The 24,965-nt window shown below is 35.8% G+C and overlaps 1 protein-coding gene across 1 annotated transcript in view; it reads left to right on the top strand.

Annotated features, from left to right (window-relative positions):
- Positions 1-24,965, top strand: part of LOC150106304 (torsin-1A-like) — a 75,896-nt gene that overhangs the window by 26,121 nt on the left and 24,810 nt on the right. The window contains exon 3 of the mRNA XM_090392337.1: positions 13,925-14,100. Coding sequence (XP_090248463.1) covers positions 13,925-14,100 — 176 coding nt within the window. The remainder of the gene's footprint in view (positions 1-13,924; positions 14,101-24,965) is intronic.

Raw genomic sequence — 24,965 nt, 5'->3', positions numbered from 1 at the left:
TCACTGACAGTTTTCATTTGAGAGCCATCTAACTTCAGTGTTAAGCAAAAGACGCTCGTATTCTTCATTTTCATAGCAAAGTTCCTGAAAAATACAGGTATTCAATGACTGAGCTTTTATTTTATTCACTACTTTAATAACATCATCCAAAGTCTTATTGGATGATGTCATCTACCACTAAGATGTTTTGCAGCTAAGTGCTGTCTATGAAGAATGCAATGAATTGTAAAGATATTTGGAACTGCTTCTTTTAAATGTGCTATAAATCCACAGTGACAACCAATCATAACTGGTGCTCCATCAGTTGCACATGCAATAATATTTGTGAAAGGAATGTTTTTAACATTAAAGTCTTCAACAACCTTAAAATTGCAGAACATTTTGTGTCAATTTTCAGTTGTCAGCAAATAGAAACTCTTCAATAGTTTCTTCATTAGTATTTACATAATGCACATAAGCCATTAATAAAGCTTCCTTGTCACGTAAAGTTGTCTCATCGAGTTGCAAAGAAAATTCTATGGGTTTTAAATCATCACAAAGTTTTTTTTTCAACGTTCTTTGCCATTTTGTCAGTTCTTGTCGATACTGAACTATTGCTGAGAGGAATTCATGATGCCATATTACATTTACCTGAGCCAATTATCGTATCTAAAACTTCATTGATAGCCAGTAAGATGAGAGTTTTGCTAACAGTATGTGGCTTTCCACATTTGGGAATTAATTTTGAAAGTAACACATAAGTCCCTTCTCTTGTTGATTTCTTTGTTTTGCATCCAACCCTTTAAGTCCAGGATGATTTTTAAATTTAGTATTTAATTTGCAAAAGTACTCTGCATCCTTTTTTGCTTTATTTGGATGCTTTGGTCTTAAATGCTCAATCATTCTTGAAGGCTTCATTCCTTCGTTTGAGAAAGTTTTTTTACATATTAAACACTTTATAACTGCTCATTATTTTATAGACTGAATAACTCCATATTTTAAATATTCACTTGAATATTGACGACACTTTCTTTTTTCACTTATTTAATGGGCCACAGTGCTTCACGATACCACGGGCTAGATGTAAACTGCAAACCAGGGTTTTCAGATAGGCATTACAAAAAGTAGCAGATAAAGCTTATAAAAGTAGTGGATTCTGATTAAAAAAAAAATTTTAAAAAAGCCCAAATTAATTATTTTCAATGTAGAAAATTTGGACCAAAAAGTAACTCAATTACTTAACTTTCAACTATCAAAAATTTTAAAAAATAAGTAGCGAATAAATTTGAATAGTGTTACCAGACATACAATATCCTGAATAGTATTGCCAAATGCAATATAAATAGGGATGCTAGATTAAATATGGAATTTTTTGCTTTTATTATATTAATAGGATTATAATGCTTACCACCCATCCCCTCAATTCCTTCAACTCTTACCGCCCCTCCCCTCAGCATTCACAGTGCCCCCCCGGGGGGTGCTACTGCCCAGGTTAAGAACTACTGTGCAATATTTAATTTTTTTTTGTCATATGTTATCATTGGTAGATGATAAGGTATGATAAAAATTAAATAAAAGAAAATTAAAGTAACAATAAAAAATGTGTGTTTTTTTTGGGGGGGGGGATAGTGCTGGCTGTTGATTCAGGTGAAACTCCCAAATTTTTGCTATGCCAGTCAAAGGCAGTCATTCCAATTTAAGTTTGGGCAGTACAGAAGTGCTTCAGCACTCTCTTTGAACAATAATTCAAACTTATGACACTGATTCCTCTCTTTTAGTCCTTATAATCCTATTAAAAAAAAAAATGGTTACAGGCCAAAACACTATTAATAAAATTCTCTACAAGACCTCAATAAAAAACAAAGATAAACCGGACTACAATAAAACTATAACCATTCCTTACATTATAGGGACATCAGATAAAATAAACAGAATACTATAGAAATACAACCACAAAGCCATATTTAAACCTCCTGCAAAATTAAAAAGCTTACTCAACTCATCCAAAGCCCCACTCCCTCCACTGGCCCACCCTGGATTATACCGTATTTATTGCACCTGTAATCTACCATATATAGGAGAAACAGGATGCACAATTCCTATCAGACAAAAGGAACATAAATGACACATTAAATATGATAACTATGGTGAAGCTTGCCTTTCTGATCATGCCCTGAACACTTTAAATAGAATTGACTGGAAAAGCACCAGTTTGTTTAAATTCATACCAAAACATGGTATGAATGCAAATTTAAGGAAGCCTGTGAGATTATTATCAACCACCCCAATCTGAACAATAATGATGGTCTAAAAATCCCAAGCATATGGAGGGCACATATTCTACCCATGTAACCTTTCTCCCTAAGAGTTGACTATAAACAGGACTGTAGGTAATCAAGAATCCTAATCTAATATAACAGTTATACTTTATATGTTATCTTAAATAGAATTTAGCTTTGATGTAGTTTTTATAATTAATTAATTTGTAATTTTATCTGGATTTTTTATTTTTTTTTTCACTAGAGGTCATGCCAGTAGAATAACCAGTGATCAAATCTTTGTTTCTTTAGCTTACTGTGAGAAATGTAACTCAGCTTGTCCTTGTATATTTGTATATACTCCAGATGATGACCTTAATATGAAAGTCGAAACATCAGGAAATTAAGAGTTATTTATAACATGGTTGTAAAGTCCATAATTTCTAAAATGAATTATGACACTGATGTAACAAGTGGGCCTTGAATCAGAGGATATTGTGGTTAGTGTCTAATCTTTGTTGCACCTGGCCAATTTTTATGAATAATGTTAGAATGGTGTTCCTGCAGTTGTTTTTCTACAGAACAATTTCTTTGTCCAAAGTAAAAAAAGAAGGTAATCACAATGAAGCCAGTAAACATTAGGAAGGGGGAGGGGGCATGTTTTTCCTTTTTTTGGGAGATAACCAGGAAGAGATTTTATAAACAGGGAAAAAATATGGAATGTAAATATAGCTAATATATTCTTATATATCTTTTAAGGATCTTGGAAATTCATTAAGAGCTTCCTGTGATGTATGGGATTTGGACTCACCATGCACCTTCAGGGTTCCTAGGGACTGGCTTTTGTCATAGATGTATTGAATCTTTCTTGAGCGGAAGCCATTCTGTAGCATAGTGCTTTGGATGGTGGCAAGTTCCATTCCAAGATCTTTGAGGTTGAAGTAGACAACTGAAGTTGGGGGGGGGGATGTGAGTAGTACAGAAGAAATCATCACTTGTGAGGGGCCTACATGGTTGGTCAATATGTTAGCATATCTGCTCTTCAGCCAAGAGGCTAATGGTTCGAATCCCACCATGGGCATGTATATTTTTGATTGCCCTACTAACTATGTGGAAAGGGAGTCTGAGACCTTACCACTTCTTCCAGCAGAACACTCCCAAAACCCTGTGAAGTATGGGAGTGACCATACATATGGTGTCAAGTGGTGTCAAATGTGAATAACTGAAGAGAGGGTGAACAAATTTCACTCGATGTTGCATAGAAAATATATATGATGAATTGTTTTAGGCATTATGGCAAAATCATGTCCTTTGGCAAATACCAAAATTATATGGGAATGAGAGGATATCCAAATATGTTGACTTCCCATTTCTTTATAGTAGAATTGACTGTGGCTTGTTTTTGCTTATGTATAAGCAAAAACCAGCCACAGATAACTGCTTCCAACTTTTGGTCAAGGATTCATTTGTATTTATAAGATTGGTGAAGAGAAAATGGAGATGTATAAAACTACATTAAGCAGATCACTATTTATGATAGAGGATAGTTTCTTGTAGCTGGGAGATGCTGCAAATGTTGAGAGTGAGATCTTGTTTGGTGGCTCATAGTTGATTACACACAAGAGCATGACTAGTATTAGCATAAATACAATGATTATTAAGGGAATTGCTGGTTTCCTTAAATCTAGCAAAGGTGGGAATTAAGTCTGACTTGCAGAAATTTTTTATTAAAAATTTTTTTTTTGAGTATTACTTCTTCTTTAATATTATTTCATTTAATTTTTATCATACCTAACCATCAATCACATGGTGTTGGACTTGGCACCAATATTATTATTATTATTGCATAGATACATCCATAGCATCCTGAGACTTGTCATGGGAGACTATCAACACAATATCTGTCATACCTCTCCTTGAAACCATTAACAGACACAGCACTCACAACTGACTCTGGTAACCCATTCCATTCATTCACCATTCTCCAAGCAAAAAATCTAGTCCTTGCACCCTCACTAACCACACTCTTGTCCTGTCTGCCTCTAGTTAAGTGCTGAATATTACCTTTCTATTAATTTTATATTCATTTGAAATAGCAGGAATACTACATACCTATCTAAATATCTTAATTATGTTGCCACTTTATGCAACTAGAATACTGTTAATGCCAACTAAATGTACTTGTAATGGTATTAGTTATGATTTGCACTAAACAATATATAACAAAACATATTGTTGACTAAATTTTATAGCACACAAATGTTATTTGCGTAAAAGAAAATAAAACAGTTTGATTTGATTTTCAAAGAGGAAAAAGAAACCATACTCCGCATTCTCTTCTGAGTGTTAAAAAAAAAAAAAAAAGTAACCTGCAAAATGTAATACTGTTTATCTTGTTTAAATGTAAACTGAAAAAGTAAATTATGATTACTGTTAATAATCCCGCCGTGGGCATGGATGTTTGTCATTGTCTGTGAAAATTGTAGTGATGTTGGTAGTCGGCAGTAGATAATGTTGGTGTGGTACAGTTCATTGTAGATAAAGTTGGTGATGTAGACCGTTTTAGAGCAAGTGCCCTCCCTTGATGAGTCCATGAACTCCCTGGAGGGGTCATATAATAATAATAATGTATTAATTGTACTTTTGTCAATTACATGAAATATACCATATACAGTGATAACAAAATGATAGTGAATGGTTTAAAAAAAAGAAAACAGAAAGAGAAAAAAAAATTACAAAAATATAACCTCTCTATTTCATAACAGCTGCCACACCATTGAAACCCTTAATCAAAAGCATTAATAAAAGACAAAATACTCTCTCTCTCTCTCTCTTTGAAGACTGTGTGTTTAAGTTGTACATACCAATATAAGGAAAATACTTCAAGAATGCTATGTCATACTGATCAGTTGGTTCTACTATTAATGATTCAGGTAAAAACTGGATATATTCATAGATCTCACATTTTACCATTTGTAGTAAATTTGAAATCCCCCCCACCTCAACAAACACTGATTTTATTATTATAAATATGTCATAATTTTTCCTGCTCTGTGTTATAGAATTAACACTTAAAAAATTGTTCTAAAACAAATTTTGCTTCAGTTGATTTTCTGAATACTGGCAAATTCTAAAACCTAAGTGGAATTTGTTGGAAGTTTTTCCACTTGGTTATTCTAATTAAAGATGCCAAGAAATTATATTCTTTGTTTAATCCTTTATTCAAGTGTAAGTAAACAAAGTTTGGACCTGAAGTAATTTCAGGACTGGGCAACTTGTATATAGAAGCTAATGACCTGACATCAGTTGCATTATATCTCATAATGCAAAGCACATATCTGTACAAACATGTATAGTGCTATGCATTATGGGAAGGGTCACTACCCAGACCACTTTTGACATTTATTGAGGCTCATCAGTGGGAAGTGGACTCAGAAGTAATACTAAGGCATAACGTATAACGCATAACGGTACTGACTTGATGGGTGAAGCATAAATGCTTTTCATATTCCCCTTCATCTGAAAAAGAAAGTTCTTTGGGGTGGAGAATTATTGAGCTTTAAGCTCGCCCTGAAAGGGCAGCGAGATTAACTGTTTTCAGCCGAGCATAGAATTGACTTGGGTCTCTTGTATTTGTAGAAATCTGCTTCGTTGTAGTCTGATGCTTGTTTGATCAGTGGGTTCGGATGATTAATCGTCTTATTGAAGAACTTTTCAGCTAGGTCATGAAGAAGAGTTGTGATGTAGGGAATGTTGACTTCTCTGTGAATTTGGGAGTTTCTGATAAACCATGGAGCATCTGAACTCATTCTCAGACATTTGTTTTGCAATCTCTGCAGCTTCTGAATATTTGCCTTCGAAGTGTCATTCCACGCAGGAGATGCATAAATTATGACTGGGCGTATTACCATTTTGTATATGAGCAGTTTGTTCTGAGTATCTAATTTACTTTTTCTGTTGATCATAGGGTAGAGCTGCGCTATTGCTTTAGACATCTTTGAACTTATGTGTTCTATATGGTTGGTGAATTGTAGTTTTTTATCCAGAATTACTCCAAGATATTTGACTGTATTCTGCCATGGGACTTTAACACCTAGTAAATGTATATCTTCCTTGATTTGAGGCTTTTTTCTGGTGAACAGTATGGCTGAGCTCTGCTGTGGATTGGCTTGAATTCTCCAGTCCATTAGCCATCTTTCCAGTGTGTGATCGAGTCTCTTAATAGCCAGTTTTGGGCTGAGAGATCTGGCTAATAATGCAGTGATTGTTGAGCTGGGTTTTGAGGGATATCAGCAATATAGATAGAAAACAGCAAGGGGGCCAAGAGAGCCCTGCGGTACTCCTGCCAGAACCTTGCGCCTGGTTGATAGTTTCATTTATTTTGACTTGCATGTATCTGTCTCTGAGGTAAGAGTGAATTATTTTAACTAGCTGAATAGGTATATGGAATGCGATAAGCTTGTAGAGAAGACCTTGGTGCCACACCTTATCAAAAGCCTTTGCAGCATCTAAAAAGACTGCAGCTGTATGAAGATTCCGATTGAAGCCTTCGGAAATGTACTCGATCAACCTGTGGATCTGCTGAATGGTGGAATGGTTTTTTCTGAATCCAAATTGCTCATTTGGGATTATGTGTAGTTGGTCCGTTTGTGATTGAAGTCTAGTAAGGACTACTTTTTCTGCTATCTTTCCAAGGTTAGACAAAAGACTGATAGGTCTGTAGTTTTCAGGGAGTTGAGTGTTTTTTCCACTCTTTTTAATTGGTGTGACATCTGCTATTTTCCATGTTAAAGGGAAATACTGGAGTCTGAGGATGGCATTAATTATGTTGACTAGATGTACAATGGCTTTTCTGGGGAGTAGTTTGATTATTCTGTTCGTAATTCCATCTGGGCCTGGAGCTTTATTGTTGTTCAGGTGGGTTATAATATTTATAACTTCTGTTGGAGAAGTGGGTGTGAGAGATTCTAGATCATCTTTTTGTTCTGTTATGGCCTGCCTGACTCGGCATTGAATCTTGTAGATGAAATTGATGTTCAAATTTTCATATGAGGGGTTGCATTGACTTTCCAAGCTGTCGGCTAGAGCCTCTGCTTTTTCCCCATCATTGTGAGCTATTCCTTTCAAGGTTTGAATTGGGGGTAAAAGTTGCCTTTTGGTGCAGAAGGTTCTCATAAACTTCCATATGGAGTTGTCCTCAGGGTTTAAATTTGTTAGCTTAGATTCCCACTGTTGGTTTCGATGTGTCTGGAGGGCTTCCCGTACTTGTCTGTTTAATTTGTTCAAGTTTGCTTTATCTTGAGGGGCTCTTGTGTTATGATACCGCTTTCTGGCTTTGTTTTTCAGTCTAATTAAATCCATAATTTCTTCGGGGATCCGTCCACTAGGGTGAGAAAGTGTGGTTTGGGTAACTGCCTTTATTGCATTTTTGATTTGGATGGTAAAGTTGTTTACAGCCATTTCTATCTCCTCTTTAGTGTGAATAGTAGGAACTGGGCCAATGTGATCAGGTAAGATTCTGGTGAGTTTGTCCCAAGATATGAAAGAGTGGGGAGGGGAGAATTGTTCTTGTGTGCCAAGTTTAAGCAGAATAAGGTTGTGATCTGATGAAAGTTCATTTATTGCTTCCAGCTGGTATTGGTATCTGATGTTTTTGAGGACAACTATGTCAAGTACATCTGAACTTCCAGTTGGGCTATGATGGGTGGGCTCTGTAGGTCCGGTTACAACAATAGAATTTTGTGTTGCATAATGGTTTAGAATTCGACCTTTATCATTAATTATGGAGCTATGCCAGGCTGTATGTTTGGCATTAAAGTCACCAGCCATGATGATGGAATCGGAGAAGCCGAGAATGGGGTCCAAATCGGATACCAGCAATGGAATGCTGGGTGGATTATATACAGCGTAGATTTTGATATTTCCAGCGTTGTTGGTATTAACTTCTATGCCAGTTATCTCTAGGTTCTTGGTTTGGGGATTGGTCAGAACATTGTGGCTTAGATAGTTTTTAATGTATATAGCAGTTCCTCCTCCACTTCCAGTTAGTCTATCTGTTTTATACATGGTATAGTTCCGTAATTTGGGATTGTTAGCTGGCCTGAGATGTGTTTCGTTTACCAGTATTATGTCAGGATTATGCCTGTGAGAGAACTCTTGTAGTTCTAGGATTTTATTGCTGAGTCTGTTGGCATTCCATGCCGTGATCATGAGAGAGTTGGGATGGAATTTTCTTCTATTCATTGCTGAGGGCTGTCAGAATTGAATGGGTACCTTGTAGGAATCTTTTCGTGGAGGAAGGTGAAGGATTCGTCAAACTGAATTCTTGTAACATGGTAGCTAGTGAGGCAGTTAGTACTGAAGTAAGATTTGAGCCTACATGGTCATGAGTTGGAGTAGTCTTTGTTCGTGCTTCCTCTGCATAAGTTTTAGGCATTTGTTTCCTTTCTTGAGTTGTTGGGTTACTGATAGTTTGAGCTGGGGTATAACTAGCACGGCTGGCTTGAGCATCGCTGAATTGTGTTGGAGGAGTAGTTTTTTTGTAACCCTCGGTTATTTGGATGTGTAATGCATCCCTTGTAGTTTGCAGGGTGAGGTCCTCCACAATTTGCGCATTTAGCTGGAGCGGATCTTGGTTTTGTGCACATGACTGTCTGGTGGCCCTCGCCACATTTGAAACATCTGTAATTTGCTTTGCAGAGTTTTTGGGCATGGCCAAATCTTTGACACCTATGGCACTGCCCAGCCATCGACTTCCTCCTCAGTGGCTCAGTAGAAATTCTGAGGCCACATATCGTTGTTAATTCATATATCTCTTTCTGTGTCTTATCAATTTCTACGAGTATTAGTGGCATTGGTCTTTTATCTGCCCTGAGCATCCTGCTCACTTTCACTGGTGTTAGGTTCCGACTCATGAGATCAGTGGTGACTTCTTCACAGGTGACCCCCTCGGTCACTCCGCGAAGCACAACCTTGAGATTTTTCTCGCTGGGTAAAGCAAAAGTATGATATGGGAGACTTTTGTTATCCATTAGTCTTGTTAGCTGTCTGTAGTCAGTGACTGAGGCTGGTTGGATTTTGACACCTTCATCTTGATTTTTGGCCCAGGAATATGCAATTTTGTGTTCTCTAAGGGCTGTGGTGACAGTGGTCCATTTGTCCTTGTCCCTAAGTATTACTGGTGGTACCTTTTCGGTGTTCTTTGGGACTTCTAATGTACTTGAGTCTTCATCCATCTGGTCTTCTGTGATTCTTCTTCTTTTGTAAGTGTGCTCCCCTTGAGAGATGTTTTGACAGGGGGATTTTGGTGACAGAGCAGCAATGAGATCCTCTTGAGAGATCTCACTCTCCTCCTCCTCTCCATCATTAGAGTGAATGTACTCTTTTATGAATCCTGGCCAGTCAGTTTCTAATTTGCTTATTATAAGTTTGAGCACTTCTAGAGACTGCTCCTTGTTAAGGAACTGGATATGATCTTTCATGTTGTCCATCTCAAAGTGGCTATTTCCTGCCAGCAAAGTGTCCTGTAGACCTAAATGGACTACTAGCAATATATGATCCCGCAGGGCTTGAAGCCTGCCAGCAAATGTCCTGTAGACTGAGTTAGTCTACTAGCAATGTAGGCCTAGTGAATCGCACTAGTAATTACAAATGACTTACCTGGATAAAGCACAATGGAAAATAAAGTAACTGTTTATGGTAGCGAGCAATTAACTACTATCACTAATGAATAAGCATAACTATAAATCGCTAAAAACATAGCAAACCGATTCATAAATCATCATCAAAAATACACAACACTAAACACTAATACACGAGCCGCCATCTTTTTAAGTAATACTAAGGGTGAATTAATGCAGAAGTCATATTTCCATATACGAGTAGCCAAAAGGTGTCACACCTTATTACTACAATAGTCTGGATTAGAGATAGATATTGGAAGTTTTTCCACTTAGTTATACTATAAATTAAAGATGCCAAGAAATTATTAACATTTCACCTCCATGCAGTCAGAGGCTCATCCAACTGTGCTTTAAACTGATTCAGTGTGTCTTCACCCACAACACACTCAGGCATTGCATTCCACTCACCAACCACTCATTGCCTCTTCTTCTGTCCCTCTCTCCCATTCTATGAAGAATCTCTTCCATGTAAACTCAATAACAACCCAACTAGCTTATATGTCTCAATCATATCCCCCCCTTCCTCTTATTCACAAAGCTCTTCAACTTACATTCTCTCAATCTGTCCTCATACTCCACATGCCAAAGACCACTGACCACTTTTGTGAATCTTCTCTGTTGAGGCCTGTTCAAAGCCTTATACAATGGTATCATAACCTCTCTATTTCTGCATGTCAGGGTCTTCTGCATCTTTGCCATTATCCAATGTGATATCTTCACAACTTGTGCAGTGTGGCTCCTGAATCACAGTCCTTATCCACCATCACTCCTAGATCTCTCATCTCCTCTACTTCCATTAAAGCACCAAGTGTATACTTTGCATCCCATCGTTGCTTGCCAAATCTCACAACCATACATTTTGCAACATTGAACTGACAGTTCCACTTACTTGCCCATTCATGCAATCTATTCAAGTCCTCTTGTAAGGCCATAACATCTTCTTGACTGCATTGCTCTTCCCAGTTTTACATCATCTGCAAACAGCTGCATATCACTAGTTAAACCCATCCCTATATCATTAGCATACAAATTGAACAACAATGGCCCCAAAATTGACCCCCGTGGCACACCACTAGTGACTTTTTTCTTCCGGGATACCACACTTCCATATACAACTTTCTGATACCTATCCTACAGCCCAGTCACTGATCCAACTCAGAAGTCTGTTATCCAATCCATCTGTTTCAATTATTTAAGAGCTTGTCATGTGGCAGTCTTTAAAAAGCCTTTGCAAAATCTAAGTACACCACTGTATATGCATCTCCCCTGTCCAAGGTAGTATTTTTACTTTGTTATAGTACATAAGTAAGTTAGTAAAACACGATATCCATTTAACCCTTTCTGCCCTAGTGATTCCATTTGGAATCACTAACTTTCTTGGCCTTCATAGCCCATATTACGTGGTGAATGATTCCAATTCTGAAATGATTCATTGAAAATGAAATTTCCATGAATCATTGAAAAAAAAAAATACATTTTCATTTTCTGAAAAATGAAAATGTATTTTTCAGAAAAATACTTGATATCCTTGCTTTTTTAGACCTAAAGACAAAATAAATAGAAAGAAAAAATTTTTTCACTTGTAAAAAAAAATTCAGGTCAGAAAGGGTTAAACCCATGCTGATAACCACAGAGAATACTGCTGTTATCAATCCATTTCTGTATCCTTCTTCTCACCAATCTCTCCAATACCTTCATCACAACTCCAGATATACAGATTGGCCTATAATTTGAAGCCACAGCCTTATCACCATCTTTGTGCAATGGAAATTTTACCCTCTTTCCACTCCCTTGGAATCTGTGCCTTTGTAAGACTTTTATTAAACAGGCATGCCAATGCTACTGCTAATTTCCTGGAACATTCCCTTAAGACGTGTGGTGATATATCATCAAATTCTGTTGCCTTATTGACATCGAGGTTATTTATTTCCTCAAATACAAATTATATTCTTGTTTAAGTTAAGGGATATTACATCCCATATAGTTTCTTAGCCGAATAAGAAACTCAAAGAGTTTCATGCCGAATATAGTAGAAACTATATAAAGTTCGGCGATTCCAAGCGTAAGCAAATACCTGGATACTGCAGCACTGATCCCAAAGGGTAGTGCAAGCTGGGGCAACTCGTGGTAGAAGTGGAGCAAGCTCCGATCACTATTCTTGATATTGAAGCCTTTGGCTCTTCACATATCTAATAATTTATTAGAGCACCTGACGGCAATACTCGTAGAAGGGGTACAAGCTCTGGTCGCTACAAACTTGATATTAACTAGGTCTGGCTGCTCACTGATGAAACCTCAATAAAGGTCGAAACCGGTCTGGGTAGTGACCTTCTCTCATAATGTGAACAAAAATACAGTTCCTAGGAGCTAAGTTCACATTATGGGCAAATATCAAGAATAGTGATCGGAGCTTGCTCCACTTCTACCACGAGTTGCCCCAGCTTGCACTACCCTTTGGGATCAGTGCTGCAGCATCCAGGTATTTGCTTACGCTTGGAATTGCCGAACTTTATATAGTTTCTACTATATTCGGCATGAAACTCTTTGAGTTTCTTATTCGGCTAAGAAACTATATGGGATGTAATATCCCTTAACTTAAACAAGTTATATGTCGCCGAATTGAAGCCTTTGGCTCTTCACATATCTAATAATTATATTCTTGGTTTAATTCTTTATCCAAGTTAAGTAAACAAAGTTTGCACCTGAAGTAATTTCAGGACTGGGCAACTCATGTATAGAAGACAAGCGATGTGAAGTCTAATAACTTCACATCACTTGTCTTAGTATTCCAAAATTAGTAATAAGGTGTGACACCTTTTGGCTACTCGTATATGGAAATGTGACTTCTGCATTACTTCAACCATGCACTTCTGGGTCTGACTCCCACCGATGAGACCTTAATAAAGGTTGAAACTGGTCTGGGTAGTGACACTTCCCATAATGCATAGCATTATACATGTGCATAAGGATATGTGCTTTGCATCATGGGATACTAAGGCAAGTGATGTAAAGTCATTAGCTTTTATATATGAGTTGCCCAGTCATGAAATTACTTCAGATGGAACCTTTGTTTGCTTACATTTGGATAAAGGATTAAACCAAGAATATAATTTCTTGGCATCTTTAATTCTAAGTGAAATTTGTTCTTGTTCTGCTAGATCATCTGTTTCCAACCGGTGGTAGTACATGTACCCCTGGGGTGCATGCTGGGCCGTTCAGGGGTACACAAAAAATAATCAGTAATGGTGGGAAAAACAAGTAAAGTAAACAAAATGCAAAACGTTAATTATGGAACAATAAACGTTAAGTTTGAATCACCACTAACGGAGACACTTCAAAACCTCTTGCCATTTACTAATACTGAACTCGTGAAGAGAGCTTTTTTCTTCTTACACATTCATAAAAAATAAGTACCGCAACAAGCTTAATGCAAGTCCGAATTTAAGACTGTGTATTGCATCTTTTGAGCCTTATTTCAAGAAACTAAGTGCATCAAAGCAAGCTCAACGATCTCGCCAGCAATGTTTCAATCGGCTAGTGATTTGTATTCCAATTATTACAGACTTTTCAGATAACACAAATAAATATTATTAATAATAATAAATCAAAAATTTGTTAAATACTTGATCATCATTATCAATATTTAACATGAAGCTATACTTATTTCTGTGTTACGAATATTGTAAAATTAAACCTGTGGTTTGTACTTTTAGTGTAGTAATTTTCTTTTCCCAACCAATTACCTCATTTCCACTATTTTACATTGAGATAGGCATTAAACAAAAGTGTCAATATTTAAAAACAGTTATTTTAAAAACAAGGGGTACAATTTATAGAAATGGGTTTAAAAGGGGTACACAAGTGGAAAAAGGTTGGGAACCACTTTGTTAGAATATTGCTATTCTACTCAATATAGTATGATATAAACATTCACTATATGTTATTATGTATTAGAATGTGTATTGTCTGTAAAATTAAGATAATTTTATAATTATTTCCAAACAGTTTAACCTTCAAAGGGAAATAATTAATCATGTTAAGGAGTGTGCTCAGTCACTGTTCGTGTTTGATGAGATGGATATGATACCAGTTGGTTTAATTGATGCATTGAAACCATTTATTGATTATCATGAGCATGTTGAAGGAGTGGATTTTAGGAGAGCTATCTTTATCTTTTTGAGGTAATTTATATTTTGTTAAATTAGTTTTGCTTTATATAAAATTCTGTATAATAAAACATGATTTAACTGTAATAAGAATGCAGTTTCTAAATTATGACAATTTAGTATTTTTATACATCATTCTTAATGTAATACCGTGTAATTATAATAATGACTAGTATAGTTCATCATCACTAAATTCCTGACATGAACCTCTCAAAGTGTACAGGAGATACTCTGACAATGTCAGACAATTAAGTTTATATCGTTACTAATCTCTCATCAACAGTTTTGCTCCAAATTAGTATGTCACTTGTCAGCACTCCAATATTGGTATATATTTCTATCTTCTAGAATACTTCTGGCTACCAACCTAGTTTGTAGTCTTCCTTGGGTCATTTTCCTGCCATCAGACACCTGTTAACATTGCCAAGTTCCTTGCTAATAATCTTCATTATTCATATGATTGTCATTGATGTGATCTGTTCATATCCCCTTATTTTACTCATATCTGTAGTCTGTTTTTGATGAATTGCAAGTTGAGTTATTTCTAATTCAACTCAGATTCATAAGTTAAAATTGGTTTGAACACTGTCTTGTACTTCTAGTTTAGTGTTTTGGCTAATTGCTATCTTATTCCATATAAATTTATTCAGTTGGCTCCCTACCATACCAACTTTTCTTAGGCTGCTGTTGTCTGTTTCTATATTTAATTTGCCATCTTCACTAAAAATTCTGCCTAAATAGCTGGAATATGGCATGTTCTGGCTTATTTTCATAGTTTTGGTCTATTTATTGCTGATTTTCATTCTAAATTTGTTATAGTAATTATTCAAGGGTAAAGAATTCTGGAGACTTGCACCTGATTTGTTCAGGACTGTAACATCATTTACATAAAGTATAGAGCTAGATTTTCCAGGCATTGGAAAATTTTCCTCATTTTCCAATGCCTATCTAGAGCTAGGCATTGGAAAATGAGGAAGAATTTGCAGATGACATTTCCTTCAGGTTCAAAGAGATTCCCAAGCATACTGCAGATGTTGAGGAGGAGTGGAAGCTGTTCAGAACAGCTGTCACTGCCACTGCACTCTCATGCTGTGGGAAAGCAGCTCGCCGTGGCAACGGGCAGTGAGAAAAGGACACCTTGTTGGAACCAAGAAGTCCAAAAAACTGTCCAGGCAAAAAAGGAGTCCTACCTAATAAGGCTTAGGGTCAGGTCACCCGAGATGCATTTGCGGTATGCTGAGGCAGTAAAGACAGCAAAGCAGAAGGCTTGGGAATCCTTTGGAGAAAGATTAGACTCATCCTATGCAAATGCAAACAAAGTATTCTGGCAGACCATCCGCCGCCTTCAAGGGAGGAAATCATGCATAGCAAGGGCAATTAAGGCCTCTGATGGTGCACTTTTAACAACCGAGAAGGATATCCTCCACAGATGGAGGGGAATACTTTGAGAGTCTTCTTAACCTGGTTAAGAAGACTCTCCTGGGTTTTTTTCTTGGTTAATCTGTAAATTCATCTTCTTTGCTGCCTTTTCTAAACTGATGAAAGTTTCTTCTATCGCTTTTCGTGTCCTTCCTATAATATTGATATCGTCTGTATATGATATAATTTGTACTGACTTTCTGGAATTGTTTCATTAATCCAGATTTTGTTGATGAGTTGACACAGCTGCTTGAAGTATTCTATACCTGCACTTTTAATTAATTTTAATTCTGCTTGTATTCTATCCGTTTGTGGGGCATTATTGTTTTTTAAGTTTTTTAATAGCTGCCTCCACTTCTGCATCTGTTGGTACTGGTTCAACATCTTCTAGATCTTGGCTCTCTTCTCTATCATCTAATTGACACATATATTTGAATTCAAAGTTCATCGAAATGTTCTGCCCATCTTCCTAGTATCATTTCATTCCCACTCAAAATTATACCCTCCTTATCCCTACATAATGTTCTAGGCTGGAAATCTTTCCGACTACTATTTAACTTTTGACTTCTGAAATGTTCCAATTGCTTGAGTTTCCTCATAGTGTTTCTTCTTTCTATTCCTATGCATTCCTTTTCTAGCCAAATGATATTCCTCCACAGCTTCACGAGTATGGTTCCTTTGCTGCATTTGTTTATATGCCTCTTTTTTTAATACAGTCACACGTTCACATTCTGCATCAAACCAATAGTTATACTTAACTCTACTGACTTTTCCTAATACTATGTCTGCTGTTGTCACTATGACATCCCTAAGAATATCCCAAGCTTCATTAGCACTCTCACCAATGGTTAGACCAGACAGGTTTTCACTGATTCTCTCACCGTGTTTGGCTTTTAACTTCTAATTCCTTCAATCTTTCCTTATTAAACTTTCTAGCATGGGACCCATATATCTTCATTGCATTAGAGATTCTGCTTCTAATCTTTGATATAATAAAATATTGATCAGAATCTATATTTGCTCCTCTGTAGGTTCTAACACCCATCAAATTGGATAGGTGTCTTGCATGTATTAAAAGATGATAAATTTTGTTAAAAGTGTCTCCATCAAGAGACTTCCAGGTCATTTTATGAATATCTTTATGATTACACATTGTGCTACCAATATTTCTTGAAGAAACAAAGTTTATCAATCTAGTCTCATTTTCATTAGTCTCATTATCTAAACTATATTTCCCAATGGTTTTCCTGTGTGCATTCTCTTTGCTTATCTTGGCATTTAAATCACCTATAATAATTTTTACATCCCTCTTTGGACATTCCCCATAAATCTTATCTAATTCATCATAAAATAAACTCTTTTTGAGCATCATTGTTTTCTTCAGTTCGAGCATGTGCACAGATAAAACTGTAGTTAAAAAACTGTCCTTTAATTCCTCACCTACACATTAGAGGTGAGTTTTGCTTTGAAGTCCATGATGAGATGTTTTATCCTCTTGTTTACAATGAAACCAGTTTCAAACATGTGATCTTTCTTTTGGCAGCTATAAAAAATATGATTTTTCTTTTCCATAATCCCCTCTCCTGTCCATCTCATTTCTTGTACAGCCACAAGTATCCGGCTATTCTTATTCCCCAGCTACCACACCAGGATTTTCTCAAGTATGGTTGCATAAATATTACTTGAAACACTCAGTAGGGAATTCCTTTGTAATTCTCTGATTACTTTTATTTCCTTTTTTTTTTATAGATTTATACTATGAGCTCTACTCCACTAATCTAGAATTCAGCCTTCTGAATTATGCATTGTGGCCACTGGGCATTTCTGGTCATATATGATCTACTCCAGCTGTCTTTACACATTAGGTTTCTGAAGGCTTTTTTTTACCTCGTACTAATGTGTACTCCTATTGAAAATTTTCTGCTACTTTTCTATTCATGTTTCATTTAGCAATTTTTCAAAGTAATTATGCCAGATACCTTGATTATCATTCAGTTTTCACATCACCTTTATTTCTGATTCCATTTTTCCATTAAGCTTTTTCAAAAGATTCTAGAACATTTTGCTACCTTCCTAATTATTATTATTATTATTAGGGAGTCATACTCATTAAGGTAGCCACCTCCACCAGCTGTCATACTTTTTCTTGAATTCATTTACACTACTTGCACACAAAACATCCAATGACAGTCTATTCCAATCACACACCAGATACTTATAAGTCAGTAGTTGGATACATCAGTCTTTGCACCACCCTTGGCATTGGGATTACCATACATTATTATTATTATTATCTGAGACCTCTAGAGAGTCAAGGACTCATCAAGAGAGGCTATAAATTTCCCAAACCAGCTGTCATATCTTCCCTTAAATTCATTCACACTAGATGCACTCACTTATCCCTAAAGGCAAACTATTCCACTCACCCACCTCTGTGAGAAAACCTAGCTCTTGCCCCTTGCTTGACTGCAAACAAACTTAACTTCCATGGATGCTCCAGTGTTCTCTTCCCACCTTCCATATAACAAAAAGATTCATCAGACAAGATCGTATAACACTCATTCAAAAGTTTATAGACCGCTGTAGAGGTCTATAATTTATAGACCCCCCCCCCCCCCTATCATATCACTCTTCTTTCTCCTGTTAACCAGAGTCTATAAACCACATACTTGCAGTCTCTCTCATAAACTAAATCCCATAATCTGGATAAAATCTTTGTAACTCTTCTTTATCCCCTTGGAACCTGGGAAACCAAATCTATGCACAATAATCCAGGTGCAGTATTATCAAGGCCATATAAAGAGGTAAAATGACTTCCTTATCCTTACTTGTCAAGGTTTGCTTCAACATCGCAATTATTTTCCGAGTTGTATTTGCAACTTTTGTTATGCACTAAAGTCCTATCGACGTATATTTACGTCAATAGGACTTTAAGTCACAGTAACTCTAGGACTCAAAGTATTAAATCTGGCAGATTCACACCCACCATATACCACTTTTTCAATACCTGCCTGTCGACCATCCACTGATCCAAGTCAAGAGTTTATATTCTAATCCCATATTCTCCAGTTTATGCAACAGCCTTTCATGTGGTATCCTCTCAAATGCCTTAGCAAAATCCAATGTTATCACAGCCAACTTGGTCGCAACATCATTATAAAATATGAGCAAATTGCTAATACGCGACCTTCTTTTAGTAAATTTCTCTCCACTCCTGTTGAATCTTCCCTGTTCTGAAACTCAAATTATTTACTCAAATTCCTGGTCTAAGAAATTGCCAGTACAGCTGAACTCTTTTAGCATTTATGCTGATATCCCATTAGTCCCTATTGAGAAATTCTTATTCAGTTTGTGCAACAGTTGCAGTACCTCCTCATACACATGAATTTATTCATCCATTGAAGAGATAGCAGTGAACTCAATTTTGCATACACCAGATTGATAGCTTTAGCAAATTGGACATTCATTAGTTGAACAATCTTTTCTGCATCACCCTCACACCATCTGCATTCATTGGAGTAATTCTTCATCTTCATTCTTTCTTTTACTTGCAGCATAATGATAGAATTCTTTTGGTATATATTCTAAAGCAAGTTTCTTTTCATAATCAGATTAAGCTTTCCGAACAACAGTTACAACTATTCTGGTCTGTTCCTTATATGTTTCATAACTAACACCATCTTGCAATATCTCAATAAAAATGTTATAAAAACACTAAACACTCTAAAAACATGAAAATTTCAGTACAGTAGAGAGAGTGTGCTCAGTGTAATGTTTACCAGATTTTTGACAAGTATGATTGTGTGAAAGAACAGCAATGTAAAGTCCAGTATGGATTTTCATTCTAAAAACAGAAATGAAGACTACCTACTATCTGGTTGGCAGATCTTAAAAAGGCTTGTGGGTTACAAAGTTTAGTTCATCGAAACATATGAACTAAAACATAGACACATGTTCTATCTTGGAGAGTGGTGAATGTGTGGAATGGATTGCTGGGGCATTTGCAATTGCTCTGTCAGTGAATGCGTAATATCTTGCTCGTGATAGTCACACAATATCTCTGTGTACCTACCACAAGTCTTTGGGCTCCATGGAGGTTCCCATGTAATAATAATACTTACTCATTAATCATTTTTCACCAATAATTCCAAGATCATGAATATATAAATCTTTAAGTTATTGCCTGAGAACTGATAAACAACACAAATTTTCATTTGCAGTGGCTTTTCATTGAATAGAATAATTTAAGATAAGTTTTCATTGTAATCTTCAATACAATTAACTCTCTCACTGTGGCAAACATCATTAACCACCTCGATTATCCAACTACATCCTGCATAATGTATTCTGCAAAAAAAAAGGGATGAAAGTGTGCTTTTGTCAAATCAGATAATCATTTCCAGGCTATCCATACAACCTGGAATTCCTGCTTTTCAATTTACTTTGGCTCAAGATTTCCTTACCTCACTTTATAGCCTTTATTTGCTGCCTTTATCATTTCCCTAATTCTGACAACCATGCTGTCCTTTTTGACTATGTATCACTGAAAGTTTATTTCATACAATCTAACCACCCAAATTGTGAGATTGTCTTCCTAGGAGATCTCTCTGGTCATAACATAAACTGGCTCCCCTTCTTTAACTTCACAGATCAAGCTATAAAGTAAAACCAAATCACTTGCCATCAGTCATGATCTATCAAAAATAGTTAACCTACCAACCAAATTACTAAACAGTCCTCATTCTTCCAACACATTCTTCCCTGGACATTGTCTTCACAGCTCTCCCTCCAAATACTGTGGTTGGTTGCTTCCCTCTTGTCAGCTCTAACCATAATCTTACCCAAGTTTCCTTTTCTACATCTTTCTTCTCCCAGCCACTCTCAACCTTATACTCTATGGCACTGCAAAGATGCCAACTGGAATGACTTTCCAGTTTGCAGTGGAGTGGTTAATGAAAGCCTGCATTCTAGTGTGGATTACTTCGGTTATTAGTTCAGTGCATGTGTTTGAATCAGGAGAGTGAAAACAATAATTTTTATACCTCTTTTCCATAGTGATATTACTGTTTTTGCTTTCCCTATGTACTAAAACGCTGAACTATTAACCAAAAGAATGCACACTAGAATGCAGACTTTCATTCCCCATTTCACTGCAATCCCTCCTCCCCGAACTCTTATCCCAAGTTCTGATTATCTAAAAAAAAACAAAATAAAATAAAAAAAATGTGCGTTTGCAGTCAATAACAAAGATACAGCATATGTTCAGTGGCTCAAATCAAAAACTCCATCTTCTCATTCATCTTACACTACAGCCTGAATATAAAAAAGTTATCAGTTCATTCCAAAGCAGACATCATAAGAAGGAAATTGCAATAAACTTGTCTCCTGCTCAACTAGCGGTCGAATCTTCTAGTCCTCCCTCTAAGGCTGTTGGCATAGCTATATCCTTTCCTTGTTTCCACCTCTTAGCATCAGTCTTTTACTCCAACTTTTATTTAGACGACTAAGGTGAATCACTTACTGCACTACTAAAAACTGTCCATTACATGCCTTCTCTGATCTTCAACCAGAAGGACATCAAAAAAAATCCTAATTTTGATATTGATAAGTCTCTCAGTCCAGATGGTATTCCTCCAGTTGCACTCTACAATTAACACTTATCTTTTATCTCCTTTATTTATTCTAGAAGATAAAGGAACATTTGGTAGGTTAACTCCAAGCAAGATGTTATTCAGCCTGTACCTAAAAAGCCATACAAGTCAGCCATGAAACTATTGTGCCATTGCTCTCTCCTTGGTACTTTCAATGGCAATGGAGAAAATAATTTTCAACCAGCTTCTTCATTACATAGGGATTCATCATTTAATGAATGATCATCAATATGGATTGTACCATTCTTGTTCTACAGCAGATCTCGTTAACCTTACTCACCTTTGGACATAGGCCATTGAAAGATGTGGAGAAACCCATGTGGTTGCCCAATGTTTCAAATCTCATGTCTGTCATCACAGCTTTCTGAACCAGCTACTGTTTAATGATCTTCCTCTCTAGTCATTCATTGTGTGGCATGGTGACAGCTTCATCTCCTCAGATTTCTCCCATGCTCTCCCTCCTTTACATCAGTGATCTTCTCGAACTTCAAATTCTGTTTGTAGTTTTGCCGATGACAGTACGTTCCATTCCTCTTCTTCATTCAGGGAAGCTCTGTAGCATTCAGATAATTGAAGCTTCATTCTTAACCAATGATTTAAATACTGATCTCCTCACCATTCCCAAGTAAAGTGAAGACAGTTTAGTGAAGTTCAATACTGTTAAAACTCCTCCCTACAAAAAAAGATCCTACTTCACTCCCACTTGCTTTTGATAATGTTCTGGTATCCAGTCAAGATCAATTTTCTCCTTCTTGGGCTGACTTCTAGATTATCCTGTTACAACCATTATCACTATCCTTCTCAGCCTTTGAAAAACTTGTTGTTTTTTTTTCATTACTTAATTTTCTCCTATTCATCTCCTAATGCTTGTCTCAGATCTGACCAGCCTTGGAACATTGGTCTCACATTTTCTGTGGTGCACCCAAACCTCTCTAAGAATTCTTGATGATAGACAGAAGAGAGTGATTTGCTTAATAGATGACCTCTCTAAAATAAATTTAGTTTAATCCTTTATCCAAGTGTAAGCAAACAAAGTTTGCCCCTGAAGTAACTTCAGGACTTATGCAACTCGTGGTAAAGGTGGACCAAGCTCTCATCACTCCTTGTCTTAGTATCTCCCATAATGCAAAGCACATCTCCTTGCAGACATGTATAATGCTATGCATTAACCTTCCAAATGGCCAGGATGTCTATAGATGTCCAACTAAATCTGGATATGATTCAGCCCACCTGTTTAAAGAACCAGGATAAGAAGTGCAATTTGACCATCCTGTCCATCAGAAGGTGTGATAAACCCTCACGCTGAAGAGAACGGTTAATCGGATTATCTCACGTTCCTAGCTACCTCTCAGTTGCCTATAACAAGAAACACACATCCTTGTTCTATGCTGGTCAACTGAATTTTAGTTATATAGGATAGACTAAAAATAGAGAAATTATTTATATTTTTGTTTTCTCTTTTTATTGTACAATACAATTTTAATTTCTGGACAAAATAAAGGTCTTGCATAATTTCTTCACTTAAATATTGCCTTACCTTGGAGAACCAATTTCATTTTTAATTTTTTTGCACTAATTTTTTTCTAATCGCTTTCTAGACAAAACATTATTCTTTGTTCTCGAAGAAATTAATTCACGATAATTATTTGAAATATTCTTTTAAAAAAAGAAAAGAAAACCGGCTGCCGATGTTCCAGATTATATTATTTTTATTTTTGTACAAAACCATCGAAATCGAATAATACTTCACAGATTTCCTTTAGGACACGCTGAAGCAACTTTGCTTTATAGAGAATAACGTGAAATTCTTTAATCATATCACTAAATTTTTTCTTTATATTATATAGTAATCTACTGTTCTTTGTACTTTAACTTTCTTGGTTTCCCTGTATAATTCATTACAAAATGAAATTAACAGTTATAGATATTTACTGCATAATTCAGATATTTTATTCTCCAATTTTTAAAGTAAGCGATACATTTGCTTATTTTTATCATTCAAAATATGTATATCAAATGCATCAAATGTGAAATTTCATTTCCTTTCACAATACAAATGAACTTTATTTCGACTTTGATAGCATCACCCCCCCCCTCCCGTTGCAACATAACCAGACACCCGAAAGCTGTTGTGAAACATAGGTACAGTTTTTATTTCATTCGTGATTTTTCCTTAATAATTGTTCCACGTAACGTTTAATTTTTTCGACACAGAAACTAAGTTTTGATAATTATAAATAAGAAAATATACATATTATTTCCCTATTATTATAAATCAGAAAGTTACGTGACGTTGGCTAATAGGGGAAATTAATATTTAAAAACACTGTCATCCTACAAATGCAATATCAGAATATGCTTCGAATGTCTGCTAATCAAGAAAGATGGAAAAACAGAACAAGGAATTTCTGCCTGTAAAATATTCAGTTATTGCACAAGGTACTTTAGTGTGCTGCTTTCTGGGCATGTTCTTTTGATCTGGTCCCAGTGATGGTGGTGGTGGTGGTGGTGGGGGGGGGGGGGTTGGTAATCTCCGTTAGTCTACAACTTGTTACTGGGCAAAAAGGAATATTAGAAAGTATACCCAATATACAATTCATTTGTGAGATGGCAAGCAAAAGCAGCAACGGCAATAGCAGTAATTTTTTTCAAGATAATTATCAAATAATTTAGAATTTTTCGATAATAAAAGTGAAACTGATCACTATAAATAAAGAAATCATTTTTGACATAAATACTTCATCAGCCTGTAAAAGAAATGTCAGTTTTACTGTGTTGGATATCTGAACAACAGAAAACGAAACACATTCTTGCTTGAGGCAATTTAGTGTGACTTCTAGGAAACTTTCTGTCTTGTGTTTCTCAAAAGAGTAATCTAAGACGTTTAGCTTTTCCTCTAGGCAAGAGGATTATTGTCCAGCATTTCTAAGACGTATTTCAGAAATAGCAATCAGCAGAAATAGAAGTAGTAATATTTAGATTTTTTTTAAAAAAAAAAAGGAAACAGAAATAACACAATTGAAATTTCTTTGTGTGGGTTTTACATGTTGAAAATACAGCATAGTATTTCTAAATCTTAGAATAACTTCAGCAGACCGCTGATTTCAGATTCAAAGAAAGAGTACAGAATTAGAAGCTTCGATATACAACAATATTATTGCTTTATTTCTTTTGTCAAAACGGTAAACTGAAATAAGAGATTTTGAATACCGTCTGATAGCTTTCAAAGCTATAGAAATTTAAAGTAGTTATGCAACTCAGTTCCAGGACAGGAGAGGGGGATGTTGCAGTAAAAAATCCTAAAAATGAGCATAAATTTTTAATCATTCCATACAGGATATCCTTCCTATTATATTTTCAACATATCTACAGTGGTTAAGCACTGGATATTATAGTAATGTGCATCCTACAAAAAAAAAAAAAAAAAAAAAAAAAAAAAAAAAAATCCTCTGTTGCAATTTTCAGCAAAAGAAGAAGGCGAAGAGTCTCCGATAAAATACCATTAGGTATAAATTTTTGATACTAAAAAAGATACAATATTGGAAACCTAGTAATGCAGTTTATAATCATTTGTTGTTCATAAAAAAAAAATAAAAATAAAAAATAAAAAAAAAAATCATTCCTGAAATTGAAATGTGACAATCCATATAAAGATATTTTGCAAAGAAAGAAAGCAAAATGTTATTTAAAAATATAAATATTTGACAAAATATTTTAAACATAAACAAACATTTTCAAATTCACGAAAAATAATCTATACTGTCTGTAAAGTGGAGGAAATTAACTATTACTAAAGTATATTCATCGCAA

Source organism: Typopeltis vanoorti, chromosome 5 (genome assembly GCF_054136105.1).
Source record: "Typopeltis vanoorti isolate ZY-2024b chromosome 5, IOZ_Tvanoo_1.0, whole genome shotgun sequence".
Taxonomy (NCBI): Eukaryota; Metazoa; Arthropoda; class Arachnida; order Uropygi; family Thelyphonidae; genus Typopeltis; species Typopeltis vanoorti.
Note: the sequence above shows the minus strand (reverse complement) of the source record. Positions and strands in the feature narration are given on the sequence as shown.